The sequence below is a fragment of the Grammomys surdaster genome, unplaced genomic scaffold, assembly GCF_004785775.1.
Source record: "Grammomys surdaster isolate TR1022 unplaced genomic scaffold, NIH_TR_1.0 189, whole genome shotgun sequence".
Lineage (NCBI taxonomy): Eukaryota > Metazoa > Chordata > Mammalia > Rodentia > Muridae > Grammomys > Grammomys surdaster.
This window is the reverse complement of record NW_021604634.1, coordinates 4,627,774-4,642,925: the sequence shown is the minus strand read 5'-3', so window position 1 is coordinate 4,642,925 and position 15,152 is coordinate 4,627,774. Positions and strand designations below refer to the sequence as shown.

General features: G+C 38.9%; 1 protein-coding gene across 1 annotated transcript in view; it reads left to right on the top strand.

Annotated features, from left to right (window-relative positions):
• Positions 1-15,152, top strand: part of CUNH18orf63 (chromosome unknown C18orf63 homolog) — a 40,138-nt gene that overhangs the window by 16,110 nt on the left and 8,876 nt on the right. Inside the window, exons 8-10 of the mRNA XM_028768959.1 lie at positions 4,222-4,318; positions 4,417-4,538; positions 5,393-5,564. Coding sequence (XP_028624792.1) covers positions 4,222-4,318; positions 4,417-4,538; positions 5,393-5,564 — 391 coding nt within the window. The remainder of the gene's footprint in view (positions 1-4,221; positions 4,319-4,416; positions 4,539-5,392; positions 5,565-15,152) is intronic.

Below are 15,152 nucleotides of genomic sequence, written 5' to 3'. Positions count from 1 at the left end.
GTTATAAATGGTATTAAAAAGAAAATATCAATAGATATAGAAAGAGATGTTGATAAAATCCAACACCCCTTCATGATAAGAGTTCTAAAGAGAATAGAACTAGAAGAAGCATACTTCAACATAATAACCTCTATATAATGACACAACCACTAGCCAACATCCTAAATGGCAAAAAATTGAAAGCAGTTACATTAAAATAAAAATGAGAGTGATGTGCTCTATTGCCATGTCTTTTCAATATAGTCCTTGAAGCCCTAGCTAGAGAATTAAGAGGAAAGAAGGAAACTAAAGGGATAAAAATAAGAAGTTAAAGTATCCCTTTGCAGATGGTATGATATTATATATAAGAGATATTAAATATTGCACCAGAAAATTAGAAATGATCAATACTTTCAGCAAGTGGCAGGATATAAAATTAACAAAAATTGCCAACTTTTTACATACCAATATCAAATGTGCTGAGACAGGAATCCATAGAAACGTGCTCATTGACAGTATCTTCAAAACAAACAAACAAAAGGGGGAAAGAACAGGAATAAACCTAACCAAGAAAGTGAAAGATCTCTACAGTGAACAATTTAAATTTCTTAATAAATAAAGGGAGGAAATCACTAGAAAATGGAAAGACCTCTCATATTCATGGATTGGTAGAGTTAATTCTGTGAAACTGATCATTCTACCTGCAGTTTACAGATCCAGTGTACTCTCAATTAAATTTTATATAGCATACAGACACAAAATCTCTGAATTTCATATGAAAGTATAAAAAGCCATGGATAATTACAGCAATTTAAAAATAATTCTGGAGGGATTACCTCACAAGATTTAAAGTTATAATATACACCAATGGTAATAAAAACAACATGGTATTGGCACAAAAATAGAACTGTAGATCAGTGCAGAAAGTATGTTAGCCGGGATGGGCTTTGAGAGTCTAAGCCTCACCTCACTTCCACTTCACTATCTCTGCTTTGTGTTTGTGGTTGGAAATATAGTCTCTCAACTCCCTGCTCCTGCTGCTGTGCCTGCCACTTGCTGCCATGCCCTCACCATGAGGGACTCATCCCTACGACTGTCACAATATTTTATCACAGCAATAGACAAATAACTAATATGAGATTTTAACAGAAAGTTCTCACAGAGAAACAAAATTGGCTAAGAAATTTTTAAAAAATTGTTCAATATTATTAGCAAACAGGGAAATGCAAATTAAACTACTTTAAGATTTCATTTTGCCCCAGTTAGGATGGCTATGATTAAATAAACAACTGATGGTAAATGCTACTGAGGATATAAGAAAAAAGGGAACCCTTATCCACTGTTAATAGGATTACAGATTGATGCAACCATTATGGAAATTAGTGTAGAGAACACACACACATATTACACACATACACACACACACACACACACACACACACAGAATCTGCCATATGACCCAGCTATACTACTCCGTGGTATGTACCCAAAGGAATTAATTTCCAATACAGAGATACTTCAGGCTGTGTTTGTTACTACTTTATTCACAAGAGCTAGATAATGGAAGCACACTAGATATCCATCAAGTGATGAAGGCATAATGAAAATGTGGTATATCCACAATGGAATTCCATTCAGCTATAAAGAAAAACTAAACAGTGAAAATTTCAGGTAAATGAATGGAACTAAAAAGACATATACTGAGTGAGACTTCCCAGATCCAAAAAGACAAACAGCACACACTCTTATTTTTGGTTCCTCAATCTGAATCTATAAGTTTGAGTGTATAACTTGGAGTAACCACAGAAACCTGTAAAGTAAAAAGAGACCATTGGAAGAGGGAGGAAAAGCAGTGTAGAGGAAGGACAGCACATAGGTACTATGAAGGGGGAGTATGGAGTGGGGAGTTTAACCAGGGAGTAGTGAGGAAAAGTGCCTGCCTGCCTGCCTGCCTGTTTGTCTGTCTGTCTTAGTTAAGGTTTCCATTGCTGTGGAGAGACATCATAACCAAGGCAACTCATCTACAAGGCATTTAATTTGGGCTGGCTTACAGGTTCAGAGGTTCAGTACATTATCATCAAGGCAGGAAGCATGGGAGCATCCAGGGAGGAATGGTGCAAGGAGCTGAGAGTTCTGTATGTTGATCTGATGGCTGCCAGAAAAGAAATGTCTCAAAGCCTACCCCTACAGTGACATACTTCCTCCAACTAGCACACAGCTCCTAATAGTGCCACCTTGTGGGCCAAGTATATTCAAACTACCAGTGTGTGTGTGTGTGTGTGTGTGTGTGTATCCCACATATGATATAGATAGATGATAGATAGATAGACAGACAGACTGACCCCCATGGAGCAGTATAATGTTCCCCCAAGGACATTTAGGCTATTTAACAAAAACCTCAATGTCAGGCAGGGGCTACTTCTCTTGAGTGATCTGGGAGTCCATTGCTCTTGGCTGCATAACAACTCCTGAAGCTAGTTGCCATGTGATAGAAGGTGCTATGCCAGATGCCTAAGGAGAAAAGTTATCAATAGTCTTACCCAACTGTAAAGCCCGAGAACCACAATAATAACAGGGCTTGCAAGACATCAATTCCATAGTGACACTTGTATCCTGAAGGCAACCAAGCAGTGTCTAATTAGAACTGCAGCTATTCAATTGGAGGTAACTCCTGCCTGGTACTGTAAATTTACCCAAGAATCTATAGCTGGAATGGGCTCATAATGTTAAAGTGATATAGTTTCTAATTGTCTTCTACATACTCATCCTTATGCTCAGAGATAATGCAGCTCTCTCATCTCATAAAAGAAGATTCTCTTTGCTCCAGAGACTCTTGGATCAAAATACAGATAATAAGGGACTTTCATCCCCAGCCCTAAAAGGGAAACCTGTAACACCACCTGTATGGCTCAGGGAACATCATAGAAATTTGGGTGGAAAGATAGTTAGAAAGAGAGGACTGGGACTTCTTCTGGACAGTGATATGGCACCCATGAACTCTCAACACTGTGGTTGCCTGTACAGAACCACAAGGACCATGCCAATCAACACACCAGTGTGGACTGGAAGAAAATTTCCTAAGGTCCCACCTCTGTATAAAAGGCTGTAGGCAGTCAAGGTCTCCTGAGGGAGGGAGAACCAATTTTGGAGGTTGTTTTGTTTTTTATGCAAATAAATATGGTACTAATTGAATTCAGTAGGCGATACATTCATTAAGTATACACATATATATCTAACAAATAGAGAAGAGACCAGATTTCAGGGAGGGTTGAGAGGATAGGGGAGTTGAGGGAGGGGCAGAGATAGGGTACAAAGGATGGAAATGCAATGTGGTTAGGTATGAAATCTTTAAAGTTAAAAGAAATCAAAGAAATAATGTCAGTATCATATGTAAAGGGAATGCAAGCATGCTGTCCATGAGAATGTAAATTAGTACAAATATTGTGTAAGATAATATAGAAATTTCTCACAAAGTTAAAGGGAATTAAAAAAATGTAGTTATCATATGGTCATTAATCCTAATAATATCTATATGCTATATATCCAAAGGAAATAAAATCAATATTTCTGCACTCTCATATTCACTATGTCTCCATTCACAGTAGCTGAAATGTGGATACAACCTAAATGTCCCTCTAGGTGGGATAGGAAAAGATGTGGTTTGTATAACAATGTAGGAAAATTCAGTCTTAACAAACAAGGCAATCCTGTCCTTAAGTAAAATAAGCTACACAGACAAATTGTGTGATCTTATATGTAGCATCTATCAAGTTGAACTCATAAAACCAGTATAATTGCTGTTACAAAAGGTAGGCCTTGGATTAGACTAGAGAAATGCTTATAATGGTAATCTAGACATGAGGAATAAGTTAAAAACATCCATTGTACACATTATACTTCGTTCCAAAGACTGTTCTTAGAAATCTCTACAAATAGATCTTAAATATTTTCACCACAAAACATGTACATATGTGAAGTAATGTGTATGTTAATTTGATTAAGGGATTCCACAGCTTATTTGTATTTCAAAACATGCTAAATATATCTTAAAATTTACATCATAAGATAAAACGTTTGATGCAATTGTATTTTGAACTGTGTACAAGTGATTAGTTTGTTGTTTATATTTGGATAGTAACATGTTTGCTAGGTCTTTTGGAATACTTTCTAAATCACAACTTCTCAAATAACATTGAACATTAGGCATTGATATAATGTTATATCAATTTTCATTTTTTACAGTATGAAAATGGGGCAGATAATAAATATTCTTCATACTGCACCCCCTGACTGCCCCTTTCATTCCTTTGAAGATTTCCAGAGGCACTGGGATGACCTGGTAGGAAGCAAATATGTGTCACACTAAATTTCATTTTTGTCATGTAACCTAAGAATAGCCTCCCCCAAAATGATTTACATTGTGTGCTTAATTTATAGTATGGCTATAAACTTCCAGAAGACTGTGGCGATATGAAAATATACTGCAGCATCTACTTCAAAATGATTAACAAAAGGACCTTCACATATCCTTTGAGCACTAGTGATAGCAGATACTTTCTGTCTGAGTCTCCTTAGCCAAGAGCTCCCCCCAGTGTTTTTGGATGTTATTGACAGGGTTAAATTACAAGTTACTGAGCTCTTTTTAGAAGATTTGACATGCACTTAAAACAGACTGCATTGACTTAGGAAAATGACTTTCTTAATATTGCTTTAAAAATATACACAGACACAGAACACAAGTGTTTAGGTGGAACTCTTAAATCTTACTTAGCACAGCTTTCACCTCTCTGGCAGGCTGGGATTTAGAAATAGAAGAGCCATAGTGTTCTCTGCTTGCCTTTCGTAACCCAGATAATCCACATTAAACCTACAATCGACACTTGCCAGAAATTCTCTTTCATTAGGCGCCAACACTATCCCAAGTGTCTAGATTTCTCAGTAGGAAAAGAGACTTTCCTTGAAGGACTGCTTTTGAAGTTTGAAAATAACTGGTGATGTGTTTCTTCTCTGTGCCAAGTTTTTCCTTGTTTTTGAAGATAGGAGCAGTTTGCTGCCCACTCTTTTGCCTTTATACTCTGTACATTCGTTAGAAATGTTTTCTGGAGCATTGTTATCTACTCTACTTACAGTTCTATTTACATAATGAGGGCACAATGACTCACTATGATTGTGCCATATCAGAGCCTACTACAACGCACACACACACACACACACACTATTACACTATTTGTTAATAAATATAAAGCTAAAATAGAAGGAAAGCTTTTTCGCTTTGGCATCTGTAGACTATAATATAAAAACAGGAACTGTTTATCTGCCCTGTCAACACCCCCTTTCTAAAAATGAGAACGGCTGTGTCTTGTAGACAGAAAACTCCATGTTGTTCTTTAACCGTGCTCAGGTACCCTCTCAGCTGCATCAGAAGTCAGCCCATTCAGTTCTTCCCAAGAGTAGACTTGGATGGTGTGTTGAAAAGCTTCCTTTCAGATTTAAAATCGAAACTGCCGCATTTATGTGGATTTCCCATAAAGATGACAAATAAGCCATGCTATTACACACAGGAACTAACCAGACCACAACTACAGGTAAGGCACACTTCATCTCATCCAGTTTGGCACACTGATCACCCCTTTTTTGGGTCTCTCCGATTCTTCTCATGAGTCCTTCACAGTCTAGCATCTCACAGGTGTTGTTTGTTGTTACTGGTACTTAACTGTTTGCCCTGCCATTTGGTATTATTATATTTTATATGTTATATGGTATACAGTAGTTTCTGATATGTTCCATACATATCTATATATGCATGAGCTGGTTACTGGAGGTTAAAAGAGTTTTGTTAAGTGTTTATCTAGACAGACGAACTATGGGTACAGACCTGAGCAGTAGCAGTTGGGTGCCTGCTGCCCACTAGGTGGAGTTAGGAGAAGCTTTCTCTGAAACACCCAGCAGGAGAAAAGCAGAGTCACCAGTGGTTTCCTCTGGATTGACTTCAGTAAACTAGCATATCTGGCTCCCTGTAAATGAAGAAGTGAAAAAAGAAATGGCTGTTTGGATTTTCTGCTGCACCCCAGATTTAGCAGAAAAGGGGAAGAAGACACAACTTCTTCTGAAATCAGATTCTGAATTTTTATGTTTGCTAGGGCTGGAAATTTTTAGGGGAAGAGAATTTTAGAATCTGGCTTTGGTGGTGGTGGTGGTGGTGGTGGTGATCTTATATAATACATCCCAAGCAGTCCTTCAGATCCACTCCTCTTCTGTTTCCCTTCAGAGAAGAGCAGGCTTCCCAGTGATATCAACCAAACATGGTATAAAAAGATGCAGTAAGCCTAGACACAACCCCTTGTGTCAACACATACACCATGTTGAGTAATTATTCATGTGTTCCAACGCAGTATCCTGCTCTCACCCTCCCTACTATAACCCAGCTGTGTTCAGAAAGGTAACATGGCATGTCCTGGGTAGTGGTCTTGGTCCTTACTAAGTATACAGCATTAAAAACTAGGTTTTAGTTATGCCCAGTTTTGAACTTTATGCAAATGAAAGCATGCTGTTTGTGTTTCTATGTCTGACTCTTTGCTTTAGAATAGTGTTTGTGACGCTCACCCATGCTTTTCCACTGCACTTTCATTCCCATGTAGTTATAAGATGATGCCATAGTTGGTTTATTCATCCAGAATACCGTTGCTTGACAGCTGATTGTTTGAAGGCTATTTGCAATAATGTGGTAGTGAACATTCTAGTGCATATCCTCTAGGCTTGTGTACCTGAATCCCATACATGTAGAATCAGCATTGTATGCCAAGTTTAGGACACATGACAGTCTATCTCCCAAAGTGGTCGCAGTGTCTTGTGCAGTGCTTGCTGTTGCTCCCTGCCCCTGTTCATGTTGTCAGTCTCTACCTCAGCAATTCTAGCAGACATGCTCATTATCATGTGCTTTTAACATTCATGTACTTGATTAATGATGTATATTGCTTATTTGCATATCCCCTTTGAAGGGCTTGTCTACCATTTTTCATTTATAGGTATTCTGACAATATGCTAGGTTTAAGTTCTTTATCAGCTGTGTAGAGCACTTTGTCTCCATTCTGCAACATGCTTTCTTTCTCTTAATGGTGTTTTGTAATAGCAGTTTTAATTTATAGTCTAAATTACCAGGGTATTTCTTTATGATAGCCATACTTTTGTCTCACTTTTAAAAATGCATGTGCATTCCAAAATCATGTGTGTTTTTTCCATGATGTCACACAAACATCCAGTTAGAATTTATATTGTATATAGTGTGATGTGGTAATCAGATTTCTTTGTTAATTATGTATCTGTTTGTCCAACCAATGATACTGAAAAGACAATCCTTTCCCCTAGTATCCTATAGTAACACCTTTCTCTTAAGACAAATACCTATGTGTGTCTCTGAGTTATCATCTATCTCTGATTTACTTATCTATTCTTGCAGAAATATAATTACTTTTAAGCTTTACATCTACAGCAAATAGTGCTATATGACCATTAATTTTTAAAAGATGTTTAAATCTAGTGAAGCATCTTAGCTGTGTGTGTGTTTATGTGTGTGTGTGTGTGTGTGTGTGTGTGTGTGTGTGTGTGTGTGTGTGCCTGGTGACCTAGGACCCTAGACATAGTAGGCAAGCACTCTGCCACTGAACTCTTATCTTCAGCCCTCCTTTCCTCCTTGACACAGGGTCTCACTAGGCTATGCAGGTTGCCCTTGATCCTCCCACTTCAGCCTCCTGAGCTGCTGGGATTATAGGCCTGCAGCACAAGCCCAGCAGCATCTTAGGTCTCCCTGATCCACCAATCTCTGTAGACATGTCATTTCAGTTTGTCAACTTATGCCTACTCTCAGATAGATGTACATAGGTATAATCACAGATATTATTGAGATTTTTTTATCTATAACTTTTCCCATCTCTTTTGTATTCAGATATACTTTTAAAAATATTTCAATAATATTACAAAATTCTGTATTTATATTTATTTATATTTTACATTTGATAGTTTCAATGTCATGAATGGTTTCTTAGACTTTTATTTATCTTTTATTTCAAAATATTTTCAAATTTCCACTGATTTCTCTATTGAACCCTCCGCTTCTTAAGAGTATATTTCTTGAGCCAGGCGGTGGTGGCACACGCCTTTAATCCCAGCACTTGGGAGGCAGAGGCAGGCAGATTTCTGAGTTCAAGAGTTCAAGGCTAGCCTGGTCTACAGAGTCAGTTCCAGGACAGCCAGGGCTACACAGAGAAACCCTGTCTTGAAAAAACAAACCAAAAAAAAAAAAAGAGTATATTTCTTAGGGATGAAGAGATGCCTCAGTAGTTAAAAGAGCATATTTTTGGGGACCCAATGCCTCGAGCTGCTATAAGCACTGACACACACACATACACACACACACACACACACATCCACTATCACTACCACCAACAACAACAGAAAAATAGAGAATTTGGAATTGCTTGTATTCCTGGTGACTTGAACTTGACAATGTATTTTATACCTGGCTCAGCTTGTTACCTTAAATGATAAGAATCACTGTGGGGCTGTTGGATTTAGCACTGGAACCTGACAGCAGGATAGCATTTTCTTTCCTTTAGGCCCCATGAGTCCGTGAGCACATTTTGGATAAGCTTCTGTGTCGTATCAAGTCTTGTGGAGGTTCTACTGACTGCCTTCTGTACTGGAGCATAGCTGACATATAATACTGTACTTGTGCAAAAGCTGCCTCTATGTTACTGAGCTCATAATCAGGAGGACTCTGCTGTGCTCCAGAGGACATACCAACACTTGAAACTGTATTTGGGAATCTACCAGCAACCAAGAGCACTGCAGAGATCACTCACATAGCTACAGTCTCTCTGTGACTGTGCTTGGGTCAGCCTCTCTTTCTGTGACTATGCTGTGGGTCGGCTGTTTTCACTTGAGCTGGTTTCTGTTGACTGTGGCTCCCTCTGCCCTGCTGATTAGACCTTCCTGCGCTGAGCTCTGTGGCCAAGCATCATACCCCATGCAATTTCCTTCAGCTTCCATTGTTGTCCTCAGTTCCAGTTTACCAGAGCAATTGGTATCTTTTGTTTTAAGAGTTTGTTAATATTTATTTTGTGTGTATGTGTGTTTTGCTTACATAACTGTCTGTGCACCATGTACATGCTTGGTGCTGGTGGATGTGAGCTGGCATGTGAGTTCTGGGAACTGAAGCTGGGTCCTCTGCAAGAACAGCAGGTGCTTTTATCCACAGAACTCTCTAGATAGCCCCAGCTGAGGCCAGCTTTTCAGGACTGGTCACATTCACATCACCTGTCACTAGCCAGCCTATGGACTGTATTCTTGGTCAAGGGCCACTCCACTGAAATACAAAACTTTTTAAGGTGAACGTTTGTGGCTACAGACGAGGGCACTTCCTGAAAAGGGAGTATAGAGGACAAATGCCATATTTGATACCTGTATTATAGTCTAGGGCTTTAAATAGGTATAGCTGTTGTGTTGCTTTTCTTTTGAGCACGGTCTCACCATGCAGCTTTGGCTGTCCTGGAACTCACTATGTAGACTAGGCTGGCCTTGTACTCACAGAGATCTACGTGCCTCCTGAGCACGGGGATTGCTTAAAGGCATGTGCCACCATATCCAGATGGCATAATATTTTTTAAAGTTAGGTTGTTTGCCAAGTCCAATCTAAGGAATTGTTGCTGAATAGACACTTACATCATGCATTTGTGTTGACTACTTATTGCATACTTCATAGTTTAAGTCCATATTTGTTCTATGAACAGTAAACCCAGACAATTTGCTAAGTTCTGCTACATAGATTTGTAAAAGCACTTAACTGAAACCCTTGTCTTCACACTGCTATTGACAATAAGAATGTATTCAAATTTATCTGCTTTTTGTGTGCCAGCTACTTTTTTTTTCTTTTTTTTTTCTTCTTTTTTTTTTCTTCTTCTTTTTTTTTTTATTGGATGATTTATTTACATTTCCTATGTTGTCCCCTTACCCCATCCCCCACCACCCCCTCGGAACCCCCAATCCCCTCGCCCCTCCTCCTTCTTCTTTGTGGATGTAACCTCTATCTACCCCCCCCACTCCCACCTCCCCACCCTCAAAATTCCCACCCCCTGGGGCATCCAGCCTTCATGAGGTCAAGGTTCTCTTCTTCCACCTATGCCCAGCAGGGCCCTCCACTTTTACATATTCAGCTGAAGCCCTGGATCCCCCCCAAGTGCTCCCAGGCTGGTGGTTTAGACCCTGGGAGCTGTGGTTGGTTGGTATTGTTGCTCTCCTCATGGTGCCACAAATCCTTTCAGCTCCTTCAGTCTTCACTCTAACTCCTCTATTGAGAACCCCATGATCAGTTCAATGGCTAGTTGTGAGCATCTGCCTCTGAATATGTCTGACTCTTGAAGGCCTCTGAGGAGATATCCATATCAGGCTCTTATCAGCATGCACTTCCTGTCTTCCACATCAGCATCTACCTTTGGTGATTGCACATGGGATAGATACTCAGGTGGAGTGGTCTTGAGACGGTCCCTCCTTCAGTTTCTGTCCCTCACTTTGTCTCCATATTTGCTCCCTTGAGTATTTTGTTGCTCCTTCTAAGAAGGACCGAATCACCCTCACTTGGTCTTCCTTCTTTATGGGCTTCATGTGGCCTGTGAGTTGCATCTTGGGCATTTCAAGGTTCTAGGCTAATATCCAATAATCAGTGAGTGAATACCATGTGTGTTCTTTTGTGATTGGCTTACCTCACTCAGGATGATAATTTCTAGTTCCATCCATTTACCTAGGAACCTCTCGAATTCATTGTTTTTAATAGCTGAGTAATACTCCATTGTGTAAATATACCACATTTTTTGAATCCATTCCTCAGTTGAAGGACATCTGGGTTCTTTCCAGCTCCTGGCTATTATAAATAAGGCTGCTATGAACATAGTTGAGCATATGTCCTTGTTATATGTTCGAGCATCTTCTGGGTATATGCCTAGGAGTGGTATAGCTGGATCCTCAGGTAATGCTATGTCCAATTTTCTGAGGAACCGCCACACTGATTTCCAAAGTGGTTGCACCATCTTGCAGTCCCACCAACAATGGAGGAGTGTTCCTCTTTCTCCACACCCTCGCCAGCATCTACTATCACCTGAGTTTTTAATCTTAGCCATTCTGACTGGTGTGAGATGGAATCTCAGGGTTGTTTTGATTTGCATTTCCCTGACGACTAAGGATGCCGAGCATTTCTTTAGGTGCTTCTCGGCCATTCGAGTTTCTTCTGTTGAAAATTCTTTGTTAAGCTCTATACCCCATTTTTTAATAGGGTAATTTGGTTGCCTGGAGTCTAATTTCTTGAGTTCTTTGTATATATTGGATATTAGCCCTCTATCAGATGAAGGATTGGTAAAGATCTTTTCCCAATTTGTTGGTTGTCGTTTTGTCCTATTGACAGTGTCCTTTGCCTTACAGAAACTTTGCAATTTTATGAAGTCCCATTTGTCAATTCTTGATCTTAGAGCATATGCCATTGGAGTTCTGTTCAGGAACTTTTCCCCTGTGCCCAAGTATTCGAGGCTTTTCCCCACCTTCTCTTCTATTAGTTTCAGTGTATCTGGTTTTATGTGGAGGTCCTTTATCCACTTAGATTTGAGCTTTGTACAAGGGGATAAGAATGGATCAATTTTCATTCTTCTACATGTTGTCCTCCAGTTGAACCAGCACCATTTGTTGAAAATGCTGTCCTTTTTCCACTGGACAGTTTTAGCTCCTTTGTCAAAGATCAAGTGACCATAGGAGTGTGGGTTCATTTCTGGGTCTTCAATTCTATTCCATTGATCTTCCTGCCTGTCTCTGTACCAATACCAGGTAGTTTTTATCACTATTGCTCTGTAGTACAGCTTGAGGTCAGGGATGGTGATTCCTCCAGAAGTTCTTTTATTGTTGAGAATAGTTTTCGCTATCCTGGGTTTTTTGTTATTCCATATGAATTTGAGAATTTCCTTTTCTAACTCTGTGAAGAATTGAGTTGGGATTATAATGGAGATTGCATTGAATCTGTAGATTGCTTTTGGCAAGATGGCCATTTTTATTATATTAATCCTGCCAATCCATGAGCATGGGAGATCTTTCCATCTTCTGAGATCTTCTTCAATTTCTTTCTTCAGAGACTTGAAGTTCTTGTCATACAGGTCTTTCACTTGCTTGGTTAGATTCACACCAAGGTATTTTATATTATTTGCAACTATTGTGAAGGGTGTCATTTCCCTAATTTCTTTTTCAGTCTGTTTATCTTTCATGTAGAGGAAGGCTACTGATTTGTTTGAGTTGATTTTATAACCAGCCACTTTGCTGAAGTTGTTTATCAGGTTTAGGAGTTCTCTGGTGGAAGTTTGGGGGTCACTTAAGTATACTATCATATCATCTGCAAATAGCGATATTTTGACTTCTTCCTTTCCTATTTGTATCCCTTTGACTTCTTTTTGTTGTCTAATTGCTCTGGCTAAGACTTCCAGTACTATATTGAATAGGTAGGGGGAGAGTGGGCAGCCTTGTCTAGTCCCTGATCTTAGTGGGATTGCTTCAAGTTTCTCTCCATTTAGCTTGATGTTGGCTACTGGTTTGCTGTAAATTGCTTTTACTATGTTTAGGTAGGGGCCTTGAATTCCTGATCTTTCCAAGACTTTTATCATGAAGGGATGTTGAATTTTGTCAAATGCTTTCTCAGCATCTAGTGAGATGATCATGTGGTTTTTTTCTTTAAGTTTGTTTATATAGTGGATTACATTGATGGATTTCCGAATATTGAACCATCCCTGCATTCCTGGGATAAAACCTACTTGATCATGATGGATGATTGTTTTGATGTGGTCTTGGATTCGGTTTGCTAGAATTTTATTGAGTATTTTTGCATCGATGTTCATAAGGGAGATTGGTCTGAAGTTCTCTTTCTTTGTCGGGTCCTTGTGGGGTTTGGGTATGAGTGTAATTGTAGCTTCATAGAACGAATTGGGTAGTGTTCCTTCTGTCTCTATTTTGTGGAATAGTTTGAAGAGAATTGGTATTAGGTCTTCCTTGAAGGTCTGATAGAATTCAGCACTAAAACCATCTGGTCCTGGGCTTTTTTTAGTGGGGAGGCTTTTGATGACTGCTGCTATTTCCTGAGGGGTTATGGGACTATTTAGATGGTTTATCTGCTCCTGGTTTAACTTCGGTACCTGGTATCTGTCTAGGAAATTGTCCATTTCATCCAGGTTTTCCAGTTTTGTTGAGTATAGGCCTTTGTAGTAGGATCTGATGATTTTTTTAATTTCTTCCGTTTCTGTTGTTATGTCTCCCTTTTCAGTTCTGATTTTATTAATTTGGATACTCTCTCTGTGCCCTCTGGTTAATCTGGCTAACGGTTTATCTATCTTGTTGATTTTCTCAAAGAACCAACTCCTGGTTTTATTGATATTTTGTATTGTTCTTTCAGTTTCTATTTGGTTGATTTCAGCCCTGAGTTTGATTATTTCCTGCCTTCTACTCCTCCTGGGTGTATTTGCTTCTTTTTGTTCTAGGGCTTTTAGTTGTGCAGTCAACTTGTTAGTGTGTGCTCTTTCCAGTTTCTTTTTGTAGGCACTTAGAGCTATGAGTTTTCCTCTTAGCACTGCCTTCATGGAGTCCCACAAGTTTTGGTATGATGTGTCCTCATTTTCATTGAAATCTAAAAAGTCTTTAATTTCTTTCTTTATTTCTTCCTTGACCAAGTCATCATTGAGTAGAGAGTTGTTCAGTTTCCATGTGCACATGGGTTTTCCATTGGTTTTGTCATTATTAAAGACCAGTCTTATTCCATGGTGATCTGATAAGAGGCAAGGGATTATTTCAATCTTTTTGTATCTGTAGAGGCTTGTTTTGTGACCAATTATATGGTCTATTTTGGAGAAGGTACCATGAGGTGCTGAGAAAAAGGTATATTCTTTTGTTTTAGGATGAAATGTTCTATAGATGTCTGTTAAGTCCATTCGGTTCATAACTTCTGTTAATGTCAAAGTGTCTCTGTTTAGTTTCTGTTTCCATGATCTGTCCATTGCTGAGAGTGGGGTGTTGAAATCCCCCACTATTATTGTGTGAGGTGTAATGTGTGTTTTGAGCTTTAGTAAAGTTTCTTTTATGTATGTAGGTGCCCTTGCATTTGGAGCATAGATGTTCAGAATTGAGAGTTCACCTTGGTAGATTTTTCCTTTGATGAGTATGAAGTGTCCTTCCTTATCTTTTTTGATTAATTTTGGATGAAAGTCGATTTTATTTGATATTAGAATGGCTACTCCAGCTTGTTTCTTGGGACCATTGGCTTGAAAAATTGTTTTCCACCCTTTTATTCTGAGGTAGTGTCTGTCTTTGTCACTGAGGTGCGTTTCTTGTATGCAGCAAAATTCTGGGTCTTGTTTGTGTATCCAGTCTGATAGTCTGCGTCTTTTTATTGGGGAATTGAGACCATTGATGTTAAGAGATATTAAGGAAAAATGATTGTTGCTTCCTGTTATTTTTTTTATTAGAGGTAAAGTTATGTTTGTATCTTTTTTGGGGGTTGTTGGAAGATTACTTACTTGCTTTTCCTAGGTTGTAGTTTCCCTCCTTGTGTTGGCATTTTCCATCAATTATCCTTTGAAGTGCTGGGTTTGTGGGAAGATATTGTGCAAATTTGGTTTTGTCATGGAATATCTTGGTTTCACCATCTATAGTGATTGAGAGTTTTGCTGGGTATAGTAATCTGGGCTGGCAATTGTGTTCTCTTAGGGTCTGTATGATGTCCGTCCAGGCTCTTCTGGCTTTTATAGTCTCTGGTGAGAAGTCTGGTGTAATTCTTATAGGTCTGCCTTTATATGTTACTTGACCTTTTTCCCTTACTGCTTTTAGTATTTTTTCTTTGTTTTGTGCATCTGATGTTTTGATTATTATGTGACGGGAGGTATTTCTTTTCTGGTCTAGTCTATTTGGTGTTCTGTAGGCTTCTTGTATGTTTATGGGCATCTTGTTCTTTAGGTTAGGGAAATTTTCCTCAATGATTTTGTTGAAGATATTTACTGGCCCTTTAAGTTGGGAATCTTCATTCTCATCTATACCTATTATCCTTAGGTTTGGTCTTCTCATTGTGTCCTGGATTTCCTGGATGTTTTGAGTTAGGAGTTTTTTGC